Below are 21,259 nucleotides of genomic sequence, written 5' to 3' on the forward strand. Positions count from 1 at the left end.
ACATCTTTGCTTGTACCTGGTGCTGGCATCCTCTGTAGTCTCGCAGAACTCTCATACGGGTGGCAAATCTCTGCCATGTTCATTTGAGTCAAGCATAAACCTGAGGTTAATTTATCCCAGGTCTCATTTGATGGCTTACTTTCTTGTGATATTATTCTCTCAGAATTCAAGTCTCCTATCCAGTTCACTCCTGGGAACAATCACCCCAGGTTTGAGCTATTACTGGCAATAGAATTCCTGCAGATCCTGAGCATCCTATCCAGTTTATTCCTTCAGCCTTGGTAGAAAGGAGTCACCACTGTTTGCTATCCACTTGTTCAACTCCCCTGTCAATTCCAACACTTAGGAAGTAAAGGCAGGAGGATCTGGAGTCAGTCAGCTACATAGTGAGTTTGAGGCCAATCTGGCCCATATGAGCCCTTGTTTAAAAAAATAAAGAAAAATCAAGATAGAAAAGAAAAGTTACCTGATAAGACAATGATCTAGTTGCTCAGATCACTACTTGGTAACTTACGGAGAAGTGACCTAGGTAACAACGGAACTTTATGTAACACAACTGCAAAGAAATTAAAAAGTAAATCCCAGCACTCGGGACGCAGAGGCAGGTGAATTTCAGAGTTCGAGGCCAGCCTGGTCTACAAAGTGAGTTCCAGGACAGCCAGGACTGCACAGAGAAACCCTGTCTCGAAAAAAACCAAAAAAAAAAAAAAAAAAAAAAGTAGCTGAGTTCTCTGAAGCCAGATGATCAACTCCTTTGTGTCTCTTTATATTTGTCAGCTCCCTGGAGTCTCCTCATAGTATCAGTCAAATCTGGAAAGCAGCTGACTCTGTTCCCTACCTTAGCCAGGACCAGGAATGGGGTGGACCGCCCTTATCACTGGCTATGACCCTGGACCCAACTTCCAGTGAGCCACTGACTCTACCCACTACTCTATCAGACAGCTGTTTAGATCCTCCAGCCTGAAAAATCTGGGCTCAGAATGGGTTGAATGACCACTATAGCTCTATCTTTCACAGCTTAGGTATGTGTACTGTATATTTAGCTGTACCAGGAGGTGATATACATATGCACACCCAAATATACACACACACTCCCTGAAGCAGTTCAAATGCAAACAATCTGAAATACAAAAGAAATCATCAAAACTTGCCCCTCCCGCACCGTCTGTACCCATCCCATCCCTCCCCTTCCATTCCCACAAAGCCCCCTCCCCTTTCCCTTTCCCACTTCTGAAAACTGACTTCCCCTTTGAGCGATTTCTGCTCTGTATCACTTTTTTTTAAAACTCACTGAGGGTTTGGCAGCCAGCCTTGCCTCCCACAGTGGAAGCAAGAATCCTTCCTTGAAAACCTCCTAGATTTACACCAAGGGCAATCCCAATTCCCTGGGGTGCAAAATGGTGCTTTTCTCTGCTGCTGGGGTCCTCTATCATACCCGTCTTTAGGGGGATCTTGGAGGAACACTGTTGGGCCCTCAGTTTCGGACATATTCATATCAGTGGCCATGAAGTAGGGAGGCATCTGAGGTTCTGTGACTGTTCTTAGTGGTGGGGATGGAGTGGATATGACAGGGAAGGGGCTTTCATATGAGTATGTAAATGAGACAGGGAGTTGGATTGTAACAGGTTGTGGGGAGCCTTCCGACCCAGACCCCAATGGCTTGGAGTCAGGACATGTGGGTGTTCCCATAGATTTGCCTTCCCCCTCCTCCTGCCCCTCTAAGCTCTGGGGATAAGTTTTCCACTGCATAGCTCCAAGATGCTCCGAGGTGCTTCCTTCCATCGCCCATGTGGATGCCCTAGCAGCAGCCATGTATCGAGCCCCTTCCATCTCCTCTGGTTTACACTCTGCTCTTTGACTAGCTGTCACCTCTTCTTTCTCTCCTGCATTTTGTATCTCTGGCCCTGTCTGTGCCCCTCCAGTGGCGGCAGCAGCTGTAGCCGCGGCGGCAGCGGCGGCGGCGGCAGCAGCAGCAGCTACAGCAGGAGGAACAACAGCAGCAGGGACACTAGTCATGATTGGCATCTGTGCAACTGGAACAGCCCTCAGCTCCTAGAGAGAAGTGAGCAGAGTTGAAACACATTCCTGGAGTGGGTGTAGGGGTGGAAAGGGGGAAGAGTGGGTTAGGAGGTAATCTTACTGCGTGTAGTAGTTTCAGTCTCATCAGGTCTCGCTCTCTCTGCACCTCTGCGAGTTTGGTGTGGGCCAAATGAAGCTGGTAGGCCGCCTCCTTGCGTTCCATCTCGTGCTGGTCCATGAGCCTCTTCAGGTCCGTGGCCAGGGCATGCGCCGCCGACCGGTGCAGGCTGGCGAACTCATGCAGCCACTGCAGTCTGCGCCCCTGCAACTGGCCCTGCCTGAAAGCAAAGCGAACCCCCAAGGCCAGGGTGCTCCAGGCACAGGCCTCCTGAACATCCCGAGGCACCTCGCAACCGTCCAGGAGGACGTTGAGCTTTGCCTCCACCTCCTCCCAGGACAGGGTCAGGTTCTCCAGGTAGAACTCCGGGCCTCTGGAGTGCTTGGATATTTGCTCGTTGATGAACATTAACACCTTGGGATGCTGGAAGCCGGTGGTAACATCCTCGGGATTCATGGTGGCTGAGTGCTCTAGGGGCTTGGCTGACCCTGGCAAGAACAGAAGCTGGTGTGGGTCCTCCGGAGCACCCGGAGGGGACTTCGGCCTCCCATCAGTTCCTTAGCTCGCCCTTCCCTTGTCACCTGCCAGCCACTTTGATCCCCGGGAGGCTTTCCATCTCCCTGGGACCAGTGCCCCCCCCCCAAAAAAAACCCAAACCAGGCCTCACCTCTCTGAGTGCTAGCGGCCAGAGAAAGCATAAGCCGAACATACCTGTAGGAAGAGCAGTCCGTCAAGCAAGGGCGACAGAAGCGACAGGAACACAAGACCCTGCTGCCTCTCACCGAAGACGACAGAAGACGACTGCAGCTGTGAAAAAAGACGCGCGAAGGCCAAGTCTCGTCGGAAGTCTCGCGAGTTTTGCTCTTGGACTGTTCCAACTTCCAGGACTGGTGGGGGCGGGGAGTGAGAGGATGTGTGGGGGGGTATAGGGAGTGACACCTAATTACCAGAAAAAACCCAAAACAACGAGGAACAACTATGTGTTGGTAGTACTGAAACCCATTGAAGACAGAAAGAAACAGGAGTGAAACCGAAAAAAAAAAAAACTATAAAAGTTTCCAAAGCCATACCCCCACGTATAATGGTTTGTCCCATGCGGGTACTGCCATTTATATAGCCGGAATGATCCAGAACTCAAAAGCCAGCCTCACGGGATTTTTCTGGCGGTACCCAAGAAAGAGGGTATAGTCTCGGGGTAACACCGTCTATCACAATCCACCATAATAATCTCTGGACATTTCTTTACCCTGAACAAAGCACCTTCCACCTTCACATGCCCACTGCAGCCAGTGTCGCAAGCACCCTCTCCGTCTGGCAGTTCCATAATCGGGTCCCTTTCATGTCTCCCATTCACTACCAAAGCTCTCTGAGATCGGGCAGGCAGCAATCCTACCATGACCTCAGAAAGACTTATGTGTCTGTTAAAATGCTCAATGAGGAGGCTGGCGAGGGAGCTCTGCAGTTAGGAACACTGGCTGTTCTCACGTTCAAGCAGAGGTGCGGAGTTCAAGTCCTGACTCCTCCGGTGGCTTACAACCATCTAACGGTATAGTCCTGTGGGATCCTGTGGCCTCTTCTGGTATACAGACAGACACACAGACACAATACCCATAAAGAGAGAGAGAGAGAGAGAGAGAGAGAGAGAGAGAGAGAGAGAGACTGATCAGAGAAATGAGGTAGGAGAGTATAGATGCCATCCATTTGTTATTTTGGGAAGGTGGGCTGAAAAGGGTGGTTAGGGGAAAGTGAATTAAAAGTTCTCTCTCTGGTTTCATTTGTTATACAGAAAATAGATATGCATGTATTACTAAAAACCTCTAACTTTCGCCAGGGACAGTGGTGCACACCATTAATCCTAGCACTCGGGAGGCAGAGGCAGGTAGGTCTCTGAGTTTGAGGTTAGACTGGTCTACAGAGTGAGCTCTAGCATAGCTGGGTCTATGCCGAGGAAGAGAGGAACCCTGTCTCTCTCTCTTTTTTTCTTAGTCAAGTTTCTGTTTTATTTAAGAAGCGTAGACCGGGTAATTCACAGTGAATACAAATTTGCTCATCCAGTGTTTCTGGAATCTGTTAAGCTGAAGAGCAAGTCTCTATTATCTGATAGGGATTTGTTTTTTTTTTTTTTTAAATTCAGTTTACCTCCTGGTCACTGCCTCCCCTCTGGATCATCCTCTCCCACAATCCCTTCCTCCTTCCCCATGTCCTCTTGAAGGGTGGAGCCCCCTGGGTATCTGCCCCCCCATCAAGTCTCCGTGAGGCTAGGCATTTCTTCTCTCCCGTTGAGGCAAACGAGCTAGAGCAACATATCCCACATCCAGGAAACTGCATTTGAGATAGCCAGCCCCAGCCTCAGTTGTTCCCGACCCACATGAAGACCAAGCTGTACATCTGTTACATCGGGGTGGAGGGGCTAGGTCCAACCCACTGCTCTTCCTGTTCAGTGAGGAACCGTCTTTTTTTGTTTGTTTTGTTTTGTTTTTAAAATTATTTTATTAGATATTTTCTTCATTTACATTTCAAATGCTATCCTGAAAGTTCTCTATACCCCCCCGCCCCTGCTCCCCTACCCACCCACTCCCACTTTTTGGCCCTGGCCTTCCCCTGTATGGGGCATATAAAGTTTGCAAGACCAAGGGGCCTCTCTTCCCCATGATGGCCGACTAGGCCATCTTTACATATGCAGTAGAGACAGGAGCTCAGGGGGTACTGGTTAGTTCATATTGTTCCACCTACAGGGTTGCAGCCCCCTTCAGCTCCTTGGGTACTTTTAGCTCCTCCATTGGGGGCCCTGTGAGGAACCCTGTCTTAACAGCAATAAAACAAAGAAAAATCTGGAATATTGTATGATATTTTAGTAGTAATTTTCTTTGAGCAATCGGAATATCAGGTGGTGTGGAGTGTGTGTGTTTGTGTGTGTGCATGAGAGGGACAGAGAGGGTGGGTGTCTTTCCATGTAGCCTTGGCTGGCCTAAAATTCTCTATATAGACCAGGATGGCCTTAAATTCACAGAGATCATTCTGCCTCTGCCTCTGCCTCTGCCTCTGCCTCTGAAATGCTAGGTTAAATGTGTGCACTATCAAGCTTGACTAGAGTGTTTTCGTTTCTTCTTCTTTTTCTTTCTTTCTTTCTTTTTTTTTTTTTTTTTTTTCAGTTTTTCGAGACGGGGTTTCCCTGTGTAGCCCTAGCTGTCCTGGAACTCACTCTGTAGACCAGGCTGGCCTCAAACTCAGAAATCTGCCTGCCTCTGCCTCCCAAGTGCTGGGATTAAAGGCATGTGCTACCATGCCCAGCTTAGACCATTTCCTAAAAGATTTTTGTTGTTATAAAAATGTTTAGAGGCTGGAAATGTGGCTCAGTGGGCAGCAGCAGCTGCCACACAGGAGTACCAGAGTTTTGAATCTGCAGAACCTAAGGAAGCCAGATATGGTGAGTGACATCTGTAATCTCAGTGCCCCTGAGGGTAGAAGGAAGGCAGAGACAGGTGACTCAGAAACCTGGCTTTGTCGACAGCAAAACAAGAGATGCTGTCTCAAGATGTGCATGAGGAGGGCTATCGGAGGTTACCCTCTAACCTACAGACACAGCCATGACAAGCCCATGCCCACAGTCACACACACAGAAATTATTTTGAGTTGGTGAGAAGATGTATATATTTCTCCAAATAGAAGAAAAGAGAATTTTTTCCTGATAATATCAGATAATTGTAAATATTCTTTTAAAAATTATCAACATATATTCATTATATAAAAGGATGTTTTTTTATTATGTCTATATTTTATACTTTGCTCATAGCCATGCCCTGGTTATCCTTTCTTGTCCCTCTTACTGGTCCCCTTCAGCTCCTCAGATAGTATAGTACCCCTTCTACTTTGTCACATATATATATATATATATATATATATATATAAATTTTACATAAGACAAAACTTTAACATTGGTATTTCTGACTATGGCTCATTTCCTCAATAACATGGCCTCCAGTTTTATTCATTATCTTAAAATTGACAAGATTTTTTCCATTTTTAATGAAGTTTTTGTGAGTGCTATGTATGTATACATGTATGCATGTAAGAATCCTTGCCTGTGCTGTCACATTTGGAATACAGACACTGATATAGAGATACCTTTTACAATCATTTCTCTACCTTATTTTTAATTACATTTATTTATTTATCTCTATTTATTTATTCATACACATGTGTTACAGTACAACCTGCAGGAGTGGGTTTCTTCTACCATGTGGATCCTAGGTATCAAACTCAGGTCATGCAAAGACCTTTTACCCACAGTTCTATTTTCCCATCTCTACCTTTTTTGGGGGGAGGGGGAAGGGGAATGATCTCTTATTGAATATATATATATATATATATATATTAAATTATATAAATTATATAATATATATATAAATTATAAATATATATATATATATTTATATTTATAATTTCCTTATGCCTTTTTTGTTGGTGGACATCTATGCTAACTCCAAGACTTAGCTATAGTAAACGGTGCCTTAATAAATATGAATGTGCAGGTATCTCTTGTTATACACTAAATTTAGTGTCAGATATAATAGAAAAATATTTCTATTTTTAGTGTTTAAAGGAGCCTCTATACTACGTTCTATAGTTGTTTGCACTAAGATTGTGTTTGTTACTGTGTCCACATTCTCTAGTAGCTCAGTAGAGCTTTGATTCTCATTTCGCTGATGGCTAAGCGTGTTGAAAGTTTTTCCTCATATCTACTTGTAATTTTTACTTAAAGAACATGCTTATTTGTCGATTAGATATCATTTTTGGTGTTTGACAGTCTGAGATTTTTATATGTTATATATAGTAACTATAGTCGACCATAGAAAGGTTAAATCGTTTCTTGCTTCTCTTTACTGTGTTGTCGCATTTGCTCTGTATATGCTTTCTGATTTCTTGCAATGCCATGTTTTCTGTCCATGCTCTTACATCTAGACTATTGGAATGCTCTTCAGACAGTCCTTGCCTATACCTATAACTTGAAGTGTTTCTCCTATTTTCTCCTAGAAGGTTCAAGGTTTTGAAGTCTTATATTCAGGTTTCAATCCAGCTTTAAATCTGTTTTCTTGAAGGATAAGAGATAAGGGTTTTTTGTTTGTTTGTTTGTTTGTTTTTCCACTTTGCGACATGTGGACATTCAGATTTTCCAGTACTATTTGTTGAAGAGGCTATCTTTTCATTACATGTTTTAGAGATATTTGAAAACCAGGTGGCTATTTGCATTTAGATTGTGTGTTCTTTTTTATTCCATTGTTCTTTGTGCCTGTTTGTGTGCTAGCATCATTCTGGTTTTGATAGTATGCATGGCTCTGCAGTATCATTTGAAATCTGGTACTATGATTTCTCTGTCATTGCTCTTTCTGCTCAGAATTATTTTGTCTATCTGAGATCTTTTGTGCTGCCATAATAAACCTTACCATTGTGTTTTCTGTTTCCCTGAGAAAGACGATTGGAATTTTAATGGGGTTTGCATTGTAGATCACTTTTGGTAATTAACCATTTTCATAGTATTAATTCTGCAAGTCAATGTTCATTTCTTCTAATATCTCCTTCAATTTCTTCATTTTTTGAAGCTTAAAAAATACCTTGGTTCCCTTTGTTCCTAGCTAGACACCCTTCCTCCTTTTGGGATGTTGTGAGTTGAATTGTTTTCTTGATTTCTTTCTCAGTATGTTCATTACTATTCAGAAACTAATTTTAACATTTTGCTTTTTTGTTATTATTATTATTATTATTATTATCATTATCATTATTATTATTTTGGTTTTTTGAGACAGGGTTTCTCTATATAGCCCTGGCTGTCCTGGAACTCACTTTGTAGACCAGGCTGGCCTCGAACTCAGAAATCCGCCTGCCTCTGCTGGGATTAAAGTGCTGGGATTAAAGGCGTGCACCACCACGCCCAGCTTTTGTTATTATTTTATTTGACTGCAATTGATTGCCAGGTCCAATATATTTTAAAAATTTTTTATTAGATCTTTGTGAGTTTCATATCACACATCCCAATCCCACTCATCTCCTCTCCTCTTACCCACCCTCCACACTTGCAACTCACTCCCCCCCCCCGAGAAAAAAATCTCATTGTGGAAGCTGTAGTGTGTTACTGTGTGTCTCATAGTATACCCTTTTGTCCACACTTCTTTGCTTGCAAATGTTCATTGCAATGACTCCTTGGTCTGGTACAATGCTACTGTATTAATATTGAAATCTCACTGGGACTCTTGGGTATCCTGTTGTTGTCCTATGTCATGGATATCCTGTACTTGTGGATCTATAGCGTTCCAGCATCAACGGGGTAGATGTTATGGTACAATTCAAAGCCCTGGGTCTGGGCCTGAGAGGTATTTGAGCTGGTCAGCCATCAGCTCTCCCACTCTTACACCACTGGGGACAGTTTGCTAGCATTCCACCTAAGTAGGGCCAGCTCTGCTGCTCAGGCGAAGTGCAGGGCCCACTCTCCTGAGTGTCACAGATGGTGAGGCACAGGACCAGCTCTCCTTTGCTCATCATGACTCCAGGGCTAGCTTTCCCACCTGCCATAGGTGACAAGGGATGAGAGCTGGGGTGGGGGGTCGTCTCTCCCTTGCCCACGTCACTACAAAGCAGACAAGTTGTGGGGCCAGCTCTCTTGTGCTGATGCCCTTGGGACCCAGCTAACTGGTGCCCTCACTAGCAGGGTCTGTTCTACTGTGGTGCCCAGGTGAGGTGCAGGACCCACTCTCGTGAGGGGTGCAGCTAGTGAGGGGCAAGGGCAGCTCTCTTGCTCTTATGACCCCAGGGCCAGGTCTCTTACCTGCTACAAGTGGTGAGGGGAAAGGAGGTTATCTCTCCCAAGTTCATGCCTCCACACAGGAGATCGGTGGCAGGGCCAGCTCTCCCATGTTCTTTTACTTGGGGACCAGTTTACCTACAACTCCTTCAATATACAGAGCACACTCACCTGAGTACTGCAGCTGGTTAGGGATGGGGTCAGCTCTCTTGCTTTCATGCTCCCAGGAACAGCTCTCGAAGTATGCCCAGATGAGGGGTGGGGCATACTTCTGCACATCCTCAGATATCAACATGTCCCTGGGTGGCAGCCCAGACCAGAAACATATGGTCCCAACATAACCGGCTACTCACATCAGGCTGTTTCTCACTACCCTTGAGTCTCCAGTTCTGCCTCTCTTCATTGTGCCCATAGCCTTCTGTTTCTTTTTCTCTTTCATTTCTCCACCACTTCCTTGTTCCTCTTAGTGGCACCCAGGGTCTCTGAATGTCTGGGGTCATCTCAGAAGTGATCTCAGGAATGCTATGCACATTATGACTGGGTCATCTCCGGCATGGTCTGCCTGCCCCCGTCTGTGCAGTGCCTGACTGGTGGTCATCTTAGGCTAGCTCCCTGTCAAAGCTCCCTGGTGCTGGTCTGGTGGTCAGCTCAATGCTTCTTCCCCTATACTGGTGCATACAGCCTTCACAGGACCAAGGGCCTCTGCTTTCATTGATGTCTGAGAAGGCCATCCTCTGCTATATATGCAGCTAGAGCCATGAGTCCCTCCTTGTGTACTCTTTGGTTGGTGGTTTAGTTCCTGGGAGCCCTCCTATGGGGCTGCAAATCCCTTCAGCTCCTTGGGTACTTTCTCTAGCTCCTCCATCAAGGAACCTGTGCTCCGTCCAATGGATGACTGTGAGCATCCACTTCTGTATTTGTCAGGTACTGGCAGAGCCTCTCAGGAGACAGCCATATCAGGCTCCTGTCAGCAAGCTCTTGTTGGCATCCACAATAGTGTCTGGGTTTGGTGACTGTATATGGGATGGATCCCCAGGTGTGGCAGTCTCTGGATGGTCGTTCCTTCAGTCTCTGCCCCACATTTTGTCTCTGTAACTCCTTCCATGGGTATTTTATTCCCCCTTCTAAGAAGGACCGGAGCCCTCCTGGCACTATTTGGGTATGGAGTCCTGTGGCAGAGGATCTGCTACAGGCAGAGACAGAAACCGGAAGGCTCCCCTTCCAGGCTGCCCCTCGGTTCCTGTGTCCTGAGGGTTCTAGAGTGGGTTCCTCTGAGTAGCAGTGGTGGTCCTACCTGTACTCATAGTCCTGTCTGCACTCCTGGGAGGCTTGTTCCCTCCCAGCACTATTTGGATATGGAGCCCTGTAGCAGAGGCTCCAACATAGTCTTTTTAATTTCTTTATTTAAGTACTCATAATTACAAACTCCCCTATTACAGCTTCTTCTATTGTATTCTAAAAATTCTAATTTTGTTTTCAGTGATCATTCCAGAATATTGCTTAATATGCAGATATATATATATATATATATATATATATATATATATATATTCAATAGTTTCTCTTGCTGTTGAGTTGAAGTTTGATTCCATTATGATCTGATAAATGACAGAAATAATTTTTGTATTTTCTTTGTGGCCTAGATTGTATTCTTTTTAGAAAAGGCCCCATTTGCTGCTGAGAAGCATGTCAAAACTGTTGGTAGAGTGTCCTGTATACATCTTGGTAAGATCTCTTTCATCTGTGGTGCAGTGTAACTCTGGAGTTTCACTGTGATTTTTATTTTATTTTGTCTTGAACTGTCTGTCTGTTAATGATAAAGAGTATTGGTCTATCTATTAATGATAATGGATATTGAAATCACCTACTATTATTGTACCTGGACCTGTGTTTCCTTCTATGAATTAGTGTTTTATAAAATTGAACGTACCCCTCATTATAATATTTAATGATCATATTTGTCTTGTCTAAGTTTCGCTTAAAGACTACCTTGTTACAACTGTAGTTACCCCTGCTTGTTTTTAGCTTCAACTACCTACATTTATACATGCTTTTCCATTCTTTTGCTTTAACCTTTGTTTCCCATTAAGCTATGCTTCTTATAGACAATAAACACCTGGGTCTTGATTTTAAAATTTATTCAAATAGTTTGTGATTCCTATCTGAAGAATTAAGACGTTTACATTTAGGATTATTGTTGAGAGATATGTGCTGATTCCTTCTTTTACTTGTTTTTGTTTAATTAAACTTTTAATTAAATTTTAAGTTAAATTTTAATTTAAAAATTTCACGTGTATGAGTGTTTTGCCTGTATGTATGTCTTGTGCAGTACACATGTGCCATTCTGGCAGAGGCCAGAAAACGATCTTATATCCTCCAAAACTGGTATTACAGCTGGTTAGTTGCCACCATGTGGGTGCTGGGAATCAAACTTGGGTTCTCTGGAATAGCAGCAAGTACTCTTAAACTCTATATCATCTTTTCAACCCCAGTACCTGATACTCTTTCTTGAACTGGTTTACTGGTAATGTTATTCACAGAGGGTTTGGATTTTTTTGGTGGGGGCCTGGGGGGCATACTGAGTATTTAATTTCCAGTAGTTTATTTTTTTAATTTCAATTTCCTTGATGAATTCCCTGGCCAGTTCATGAATTGATTTTCCTTACTTCATTCATCCATTTTCTTGAACCAATTTTTAATTCATTGATCATTTTTTTGTGATTAGGCTTCTAAATGTTTTGCTGACATTACAACCCTTTCAGTATTTTTAGATTCAGTAGTTTAGAAGTTGTAATCATTTGAAGGAGTTGTGTTGTCTTCTTGATTCAGGGTATTTGTATTTCTGAGTTGGGATTTGAACAGGTGTTAGCACTGGTATTTCTTCTGGTTATATTCAGGGATCTTCTTAATGAGCACGGTTTTCTTGAAGGTTCCATTCCCAGGACCAGTTACAGAGGAGAAAACAAATAAATATAATTGCACCAATACTAAACCAATCCAGATATAGAAATACAATTAAAATTAATTAAAACCAACTGCTATGCCACTATATACACATAAATGGTTAAAAAAATGCAGTGTAAGTGTCTTAGTTATGGTACTGTTGTTGTAAAAAGACATCATGACCAAGGCAACTCTTTTTGTAAAAAAAGGCATTTAACTAGGGACTTGCTTACCATTTCAGAGGATTAGTCCATTTCCATCATGTCAGGAAGCAGCCAGTCATGGTGGAAGAGTAGCTGAGAACTTTACATCCTGGTCCACAGGCAGCAGGCAAAGAGCCCAGTGTGGGCTTTTCTTTTCAAAAAAGAAACTGGGCCTGGTGTGCACTTTTCAAACCTCAAAGCCCACTCCCAGTGAAAAACACCTCCTACAACAAGGATGTACCTCCTCATCCTCAGAACTAAGCTTGTGAAAATATGAGACTATATGAGGCATTTTTCACTCAAACCACCTCAGTAAGGTATGAAGCTAGAAACTGAATAAAAGTAATAATGATGATAAGTGAATTAAATAAGAGAGCTGGAAAGGGAAAAATGAAGAAAGGTTAAATAAAAGGAAGGAAATAGGAAAACGAAGAATGTGAGGCAAAGGAAGGGTGAAAATATATAAATAAAATTTGATGAAGGGAATAACAAGAATAAAAATAAAAACCTTAAGCCAAGTGTTTTAGAGTTTCTATTGCTGCAGTGAAACACTATGACCTAAAGCAACTTGCTGAGGGAAAGGGTTCAGAAGCTCACACAGGGCAGGAGCCTGGAAGCAGGAGCTGATGCAGAGGTCATAAAGAAGTGCTGCTTACTGGCTTGATTCCTGTGACTTGCTCATTTTGCCTTATGAAACCCAGGATGATCAGCCCAGATGGCACCACCCACAATGGGCTGGGCCCTCCCCCATCAATCACTAATTAAGAAAATACCCTACAGCTGGATCTTATGGAGACATGTTCTCAGTTGAGGTTCCGTCCTTTTAGATAACTCTAGGTTGTGTCAAGCTGACATAAAACTATCTAGCACAAATACTATGGACCTTAATGTCAGATAAATTTGGATTTAAAATTGTGTCTTGCTTTGTTATGTTTTTAGCCTACTGGTGTGAGCCTTCCATTTCCTTTTCTGCTGACAGAAAAACAATAATCTAGCTGTTGTGAAGACTAAAGGAAATCACAAATTCAGAGCATTTACCACAACAATTAGTACGAAGTAATTATTCAATAAATGTGTGTTATTTTCATTGATATTTCCAGTTGAAATAAAAGTTCCCTTGTGAACCATGTTCCATAGGGACATTTAAAAAAAAAAAAACTATCACTATTGTTGGTCCTTCCTGTGATTCCATGAATGCACTTCAATCACACAAGTAGCATCGGTAGAGCTTTGCAATGCATCTTAGTCTGGCATCATTGCTGATCTTCACTGAGAGAGGCACAACAAAGAACTTTTCCTGGTATCCCTGCTGATCCTAAACCCTCCTGCTGACTCTGGCTGTCTTTGCTAGGTAGTGCCACTGCAGCTCATTCGAGTTTGCTATCCTGACCGAACTGGACAGCTGGTGTATTTGTGACGTGTTTGCAAGTGGATCTAGCTGCTGCTGCTGATTCATGTGAACCGAACTGCTGGTTTCCTGGCAAAGCAGATGGGATTTGCTCCAAAGAGCAATTTCTACACAGGTCTACTAACCCTGTAGATTAATAACCTTTCTTTTCTACTATCTTTGATGTGTGGTGGGCTAGAAGGGAGGTTAAAGCATTTAAGGACTAGTATCAAAATTAGGGATGAGAAAAATTTAATACTACAGTATACTGAGGATGGAATTCCAAAATCTTCCCTACACATATATTAACTACATAAAAGTAGCTGCATTTGATAAGAGATATGCAGTTGGGATTCTGTTTCCCCTATTATTTGGACATTTCATTTAGATTGTCTTTTTATGTGCATATATTTTAGGATGTTTCTTCTGTATTAGATTTTTATACTACTACCTCTGAAATGCCCCTCAGTTTTGCTGTTCTTCCTCACATTCCCTCCTTCCTTCTCCTCTTCCTTCCAGTCTCCATTTGATCCTCCCATTTTAGAACTCCCCCCATCTCTGCATAGCTATCTATTCTATTATTCTCTTTCCTAACAAGATCTGTTCCTTCTAGCCCCTACCATCTCTGGTTCTATTGACTGTAGAATGGTTATCATTGTCTTCACAGTTAATATCTACTTATAAAGGAATACATACCATATGATTTTTCTAGTTCCATCAAATTTTCCTTCAAATTCGGTTATTTCATTTTTAAATAATAGCTGAGTAATACACCATTGTGTAAATGTAGCATATTTTCTTTATCCATTTTCCTGTTGAGAGACATCCAGATTGTTTCTAGTTTCTGGCTATTATGAATATAGTAGCAGTGAACATAGTTAAGCAAGTGTTTCTGTGGTAGAATGAAGCATCCTTTGGGTATATACCGAAGAGTGATATAGGTAGATCTTGAGGAAGATTGATTCCCATCTTCCTGAGGAAAATGCCACACTGACTTTTATAATGGCTGTTTGAGTTTGCAGTCCCACCAGCAATGGAGGGAAGTTCCTCCACATCCTTGTCAGCATGAGCTTGTTTTATTGATCTTATCCATTCTGAAAGGTGTAAGATCAACTCTCAAAGTACTTTGATTTGATTTTCTTGATGGCTAAAGATGTTGAACTTTCTTTAAATGTTTCTCAGCCATTTGATTTAACTCTTTTGAGACTTCTCTGTTTAGATCTGTTCCCATTTTTTAATTGGGCTGTTTTCTCGATGTCTAGTTTCTTGTAGTTTTTTTTTAAATATACTTTGGATATTAGCTTTCTATCAGATATGAAATTTTTTTTTCATTCTGTAGGCTGCCAGTTTGTCCACATGACAGTGTCCTTTGCTGTGCAGATTCTTTTCAGTTTCATGAGGTCTATTTGTTATCTTAGGGCCTGTGCTACTGGTGTTTAGTTCATAAAGTAGTTTCCTGTATGAGTTCAAGGCTATTTCCTATATTCTTTTTTTTTTTTTTTTGAATTCAGTTCTTCTTTATAAAGTCCCTTGTAGAAACAAAACAGAATAAGAACAAACCTTAAAGGATAGGGCAAATTTTTAAAAAGAAAAGGAAAGGAAAAAGACAGAATGATTCATTGCTTCTCCTCAGACTTCTCAGCCTTATCTCTGGCCTCCCTCACTGAAAGGACTTCCAGCTTCTCGGCCACCTTTTCGGTATTATCATTTTTGCCTGGTCCTTTCTTTTCTCTTTCTTCAGTTTCTTTCCTGCATTCTTCAAACTTTGTTTTGAACTTTTGTGCATTCTCAGTATTTAGGAAGCGGATGGTGAGCAGCTCAGGCTTGGGGCACTCGTCGGCAGAGTCGGCGTGGGTATTCCAGACCCAGGCTCGGTCACTGCCAGCATTCGGCTTCAGCTCCATCATTGGTGTGATATGGTGGTTGGCACATATCTTCAAGGTTTTGTCCCTCCTCATGAGAAGGCGGATGATCCCTTTCTCCTTGTGCTTCAGAAGCCTGATGTCTCCAGCGCCTTGCTCCTTCCATTCTGGGAGGTCATTCTCTGAAGCAAACTGGAACAGCTTTGCACGCATCTTAAAAAGTTCCTCTTCAGCCGGGCGTGGTGGCGCACGCCTTTAATCCCAGCACTCGGGAGGCAGAGGCAGGCGGATTTCTGAGTTCGAGGCCAGCCAGGTCTACAGAGTGAGTTCCAGGACAGCCAGGGCTATACAGAGAAACCCTGTCTCGAAAAACAAAACAAAACAAACCAAAAAAAAGAAAGAAAGAAAAAAAGAAAAAAAAAGTTCATCTTCCTCCAGCGTTTTAATTTCTTGCCTCAGGAAAAGAAACTATTGGCTCGAACTGCATTTTTTGTGGAAGTATCATGGTCCTCGTGACTGTCCTTGCCGCTGCCATGGGGGCAGGGCGATGGCAGCTCTACTAGCTCAGGCATCAGTGGTTTGGCGGCCTCTGGGCGGCTAGTTGCAGCTCCTTTTCTTCGTGTCTGGCGCTGGCGTCTCCCGCCCATCTGCTCCCCTATATTCTTTTCTATTGGGTTCAGTGTATCTGGTTTTATGTTGAAGTCTTTGATCCATTTAGAGTTAATTTTTGTGCAGGGTGATAAGTATGGATCTGTTTTGATTTTTCTACATATGAAGCCATCCAATTTGTCCAGCACCACTGAACATTAACAAGCAAACTATACCTGCTGGGAGAAGGAAGGTCAGTTTTGTTCAATAGAGTTAAAACTGGGTATAATAGCTACTCTCGCATAGGCATTGTGTTCAGAAATAGTAGTTGGCCAACATCTAATTGGACTCCAGTTTTTTGTGCTTTTATTTGATTGTAATTCGGTATTTGTTTTTTTTTATGTGATTTTATTTTATTTTATTGGTTTTGAGGATGTTTTGTCATTTTATTGGGATTTTGTTTGTTTTTTGAGGAAGAAAAACTTATATAAATAGGGAGGGGGAGAGAATCTAGAACAACTTGGTTGCAAGCATATATTTTTCACAAAGTACTTTAATAAGGGTTCAACCTCCCCTCTAACCCACCAAAGGTAGTGAAAAAGAAACGAAAGGTTATTAGGATATGAGGGGAAAGTGAACCTGTTTACAAATAGTTCTTTGAGGAGATTCCAATCTTTGTTGTTCTCAGTCCAGTCCACTAGCAAACACCAAACATGAATCAGCAACTACAGTACAATTTCCTTGGAAGACGTCACACAGGAATCAGCAAGGGCAGTTTAATCCTGAAGAAACTGTGAGGCTTGCCAATCGGTCTCAATCCATAGAAATGACAAGAAGCAGCAGGAATCTCACGAGAAGTCCTTTGGTGATTTTTTTTTCTTTATGAAGTCACCACAAGCAAAGCTCAGCAACACAGTGTAAGGTGAACCAATACATGTGTGTCCTCAGTGAAGACTTGTGAGGAGGAGCAAAACAAACCAATGCTTGAGTTCCCACTGTCTGTGGGGTCATATTTATATTCCTTCTGAACATCATGCATCCTTTGCATGTTTGCTACAGCAAAACATCCTTTCATCTATGTCGACTTCAGCAAAACATTCTTTGACGCGTCTGCTTTAGCAAAACATTCTTTCACTTGTCTGTCCAAGCAAAGCATCATTATAATCTAACTTTGTCTCCAAAGAAATCAGAAATTTCCACTTTACTTTGGGGAAGGGAAGAATATGATAAAGATATATTTTAATTTAAAATTGTTTTAAATAGTAAAAATATAATAGTGATAATAGTAAAAGAATTATTATGTGGGCTAGAATGATGTTATCACAAGTTCTTCAGATTACAATGCTGTCCTTAGGGACACTTACATAACAAACATCAGCTGAACCAAGGAAGGTGAAGAAGCCCTTTTGTGCTGGAAACCTCAGGAGGGGCTTCTAGGAAGGGAGTTAGGCTGGACCTCAAGAGAGGAATATTAATAGAATGTCCTCAGAAATCCAAAATAGCTCAAATGACCGCTTTTCTCATTTTCTCTATGAGCTTGAACTTGCTACCTGATTAGAACTCTTGGACTTTAAAATAACTATTTTTGGTAGTGTCCTAGGGGGACACAGGAGTCCTGCATCTTTGTGAAAGTCTACTGGATGCAAAGGACATCACTGAGAATCTTTTGTATGTTCTTACCCTTGTTTTTCCCGGCCTTTAACATTTGGGAATCTTAAGAGCTGACTCATCTTGCCATTCCTCTAGATTTTCTGAGTGTCCCCTCTGCATTTTCTGTATAAATCCATACGTAGCTCTACCCAGAGCCTGATAAGACTACTGCTAATTCATAATAAAAGTGGAGTTTGGGGACCAAAATTGTTATGTGACGGATTAAAACAGCCAGACTCTCAGTTAAGGAATCTGACCTGAATATCATGAGTTGTAGGTATGGATAGAGTTTGTTACTGCAACCCCTAAAATTAAGTATTATTATTTTTTGTCTACCTAACTGAATCTTGAAGGAAGAAAAATATGAAGAATGAGTTTTCCCTGGCCCAATGGATTCTCTCTCTCTCTCTCTCTCTCTCTCTCTCTCTCTCTCTCTCTCTCTCTCTCTCGGATACTTTCTTTATTTACATTTCAAATGTTTTCCCCTTTCCAGTTCTCCCCTTAGGAAACCCTATCCCATTCCCCCTCCCCTTGCCTCTATGAGGGTGCTCCCTTACCCACCCACTCCTGTTCTCCCACCCTGGCATTCCCCTACACTGGGATATTCAACACCCTTAGGCCTGAGGGCCTCTCCTCCCACTGATGTCCAACAAGGCCATTTTCTGCCACATATGTGGCCAGCACCATGGGTCTCTCCATGTGTATTATTTGGTTGATGGTCCAGTCCCCGGGAGTTCCAGGAGAACCTGGCCTGTTGACACTGTTGCTCCCTTCTTGGGTCTGCAAACCCCCTCAGCTCCTTCAGCCCCTTCTCCAACTCTTCCATTGGGGACCTCGAGCTCAGTCCAATGGTTGGCTGTGAACCTCTGTATTTGCCTGGCTCTGGCAGGGTCTCTCAGGTGACAGCTATATCAGGCTTCTATCAGCAAGCACTTCCCGGCATCCACAATAATGCCCGGCTTTGGTGGCTGTATATAGGATGAATCCCTAGGTAGGGTAGTCTCTGTATGGCCTTTCCTTCAGTCTTTGCTCCATACTTTGTCTCCTTATTTCCTCCTGAGTGTATTTTGTTCATCCATCTAAAAAGCACTGAAGCATCCATATTTTGTCTTCCTTTTTCTTAGGATTCATATGGTCTGTGAATTGAATCTTAGGTATTCTGAATTTTTAGGCTAATATCCACTTATCAGTGAGTTTATACCGTATTTGTTCCTTTGTGATTGAGTCACCTCACTCAGGATGATATTTTCTAGTTCCATTTGCCTGTGAAATTCATGAAGTCACTGTTTTTAATAGCTGAGTAGTAGTCCATTGTGTAAACACACCACATTTTCTGTATTCAAGGGATCTTTTTCACATGTCACTTGGATTTTCTGGTGTGCTTTTCTAAATGAGTCCTAAAGTTTCCTGGAGCAGGTGAGCTGATGACATCCTTCTTTGTATTGCAGATCCATCACTGGAGTCAGGAATTGTGCATTGCATTCTATAGCAGTCACCATCTTAGAAGCCCTGAGCGCAATGATAGTGCTTTAGGTGACAAGAGTATGCAGGTCCCATGTGAAGGATTGAAACACCTTTGCTGCCAACTACAGACCTTGTGGTAAGTACTAGGGGCGTCTGTGTTTAGGAAGCTTTTGTTCAAGGCTATGTATGAAAGGGGATAGCCAGTGAGGAATGTGGGATAAAATTTAACTTCTTTTTCCCTCTAGGATTGTGGTAGTGTGTTAAAATGACCTTGCCACATACACCAGGCTAGCTTTGGACACACATCAATCCTCTTGCTTCTTTTTTCCTGAGTGCTGGATTAAAATATATAGCATCATGCCTAGTGAAGTTGATTTCTTTCCTGAATCTCTTTACAGGTTGGTACAGTGTCATCTTAAAGATGCATGTAGTGGTGCTCATGCCTGTGTCCTAAACAGAGGTAAGAACCTAATACTCCTAGGTGTAAAAATGCCTTTGAGGATTTTCGAGTAGAGATGCTGTGTGATGCACGGATTTGTCCAATGTGTAAAGTTGACATATTCTATTAAGTCACTGTTGTGGGCGAATTGGGAAAGAAGGGTTCAAGATGGGCTTGTTGGATTTAGTCAGAAACAACTGCAGTGGATTTTTTTTCTTTTTTTAAAGAGGAAAACTGAGGATAGGCCAAACCTAGGCAAAATGGTAAATACAATTACCCATAAAACCCTTTGTCCCCTTGGATATAAACACAGAAGCAGAGGCAGATAACAAGCAGCTTGTATCTCATTGCTAAGAAAAACATTATAGAAGGAAAAGAACACAGGACCTGGATGCTACATTTGGCTCAATCATGTATATGATCACAATAATTTAATCTCTCTGAGCTTCAGTAACCTTGACTGTTAAATGGAGATAATGCTGCTTACTGACTACTTGAAGTCAACGTGAGGATGGAATAGAGAGCTCAATTGTAAATGTCCCTACTGGATGCCACAAGTTAAGCCAGTTGCATTTCTATGTCTCATGCCCACCAGTGTGCTAATGAGAACAGTTGGAGTGTCTTTGAAACTCCAGGGGGATGAAACTGAAATGGGAAGATTTCAAGGGGTGGAGGTCTCCACCTTCTGTGGTCAGTATCCATCTGCCAGCTCAGCAGGCTGATATGCACACAAAGTAATTCTTAATTACAGTACAACTGTGCTCTGTTGGCAGCTAACCAGTGGCCAGGTGGCCATTGTGTTTGGTATTCCGAACTGGAACACATAATGGAAAGTAAAATCTTAGTTGTGAAAATTCCACAGTCCAAAGCCAATTTGGTAGACTGAAGTAGAACTGAACTCAGCATAAAGAGCTGAATACAAACTGCAACAGAAACTATTTCTCTGCTTGCAAAGTGATGTCTTTTGGTTTCAAAAGCTCACGAGAGTGCTTATTACCAACCAACCAGAGGGACTTATGCATAGCATGATTAAGTCTTGAAGGGTAGGGACTTTCATAGTATTATTCTCCGAAATATGTAAATGGGACATTTATTGTCATGATTGACATAAACTTAACTGATACACTTCTTAATGCTTCTTTAAATGTAGAGTAGCCCCACAGTGGCATCACCCACCAGCATGTGTGCCACACTAAAGGGTCTAAATAAGAGCCAGGAGTTGTTTTGTTGGGATGGAATGCTAGTGTATATTTCCATGTAAATTGTCCCACCATTTCCCAATTCACTTGCGATTCATCTTTTAACTGGCATGCTTATACTGTATTTCAGGCCAACTTTTAAACCTTTATAATCAACATACAACAAGGTCATAGCAGGGTGCAATATCATTGGATACAAAATGATCACACAAAGTAGCTATAATTTTCTGATCTCAAATAAATCTTGATCATTAGAATTCATATGACAGCTGAAATCAGTAGATGAGAGAAAGATATGGATTATTAAAAAACGGTGGGCTGGAGTCATTCCAGGAGTACCTCCTAGAAGGAAGGGTATTCTGTGGAAATTGGAAAGACTGAAAAAGAGGTAGTTTCTATGAGCTGCTTGCCAGGAACTGAATCTTATTCTTTAAGTGTATTTTGCTCTATAAATATTCCAGCACAAAGATGAAAGGATAGACTATCCAGAGACTACCCCATCCACGAATCCATCCCATCATCAGCCACCAAACCTAGATACTAATGCTCATGCCAGCAAGATTCTGCTGAAGGGACCCTGATATTGCGGCC

The 21,259-nt window shown here is 42.3% G+C and overlaps 1 protein-coding gene and 1 pseudogene across 1 annotated transcript; both read right to left on the bottom strand.

Annotated features, from left to right (window-relative positions):
• Window positions 1-1,287: 1,287 nt before the first annotated feature.
• Window positions 1,288-2,593, bottom strand: LOC110314501 (testis-expressed protein 13A-like). The gene is made up of 2 exons (XM_021188812.1): window positions 2,141-2,593; window positions 1,288-2,052 (listed from the first exon to the last, which is right to left on the bottom strand). Exons 1-2 carry the CDS (start codon window positions 2,591-2,593, stop codon window positions 1,288-1,290), a joined length of 1,218 nt encoding a protein of 405 aa, XP_021044471.1.
• A 12,445-nt stretch (window positions 2,594-15,038) lies between these two features.
• On the bottom strand, window positions 15,039-15,774 carry LOC110314074 (annotated as a pseudogene).
• Window positions 15,775-21,259: the final 5,485 nt, after the last annotated feature.

Source organism: Mus pahari, chromosome X (genome assembly GCF_900095145.1).
Source record: "Mus pahari chromosome X, PAHARI_EIJ_v1.1, whole genome shotgun sequence".
Classification (NCBI taxonomy): Eukaryota; Metazoa; Chordata; class Mammalia; order Rodentia; family Muridae; genus Mus; species Mus pahari.

Bases quoted from the DNA above. Each gene is read 5' to 3' on its own strand.
- LOC110314501 (XM_021188812.1), bottom strand. From the start codon at position 2,593: ATGAATCCCGAGGATGTTACCACCGGCTTCCAGCATCCCAAGGTGTTA. The intron at 2,053-2,140 runs GTAAGATTACCT...ACTTCTCTCTAG, and splicing joins GACTGAAACTACTACACGCA to GAGCTGAGGGCTGTTCCAGT.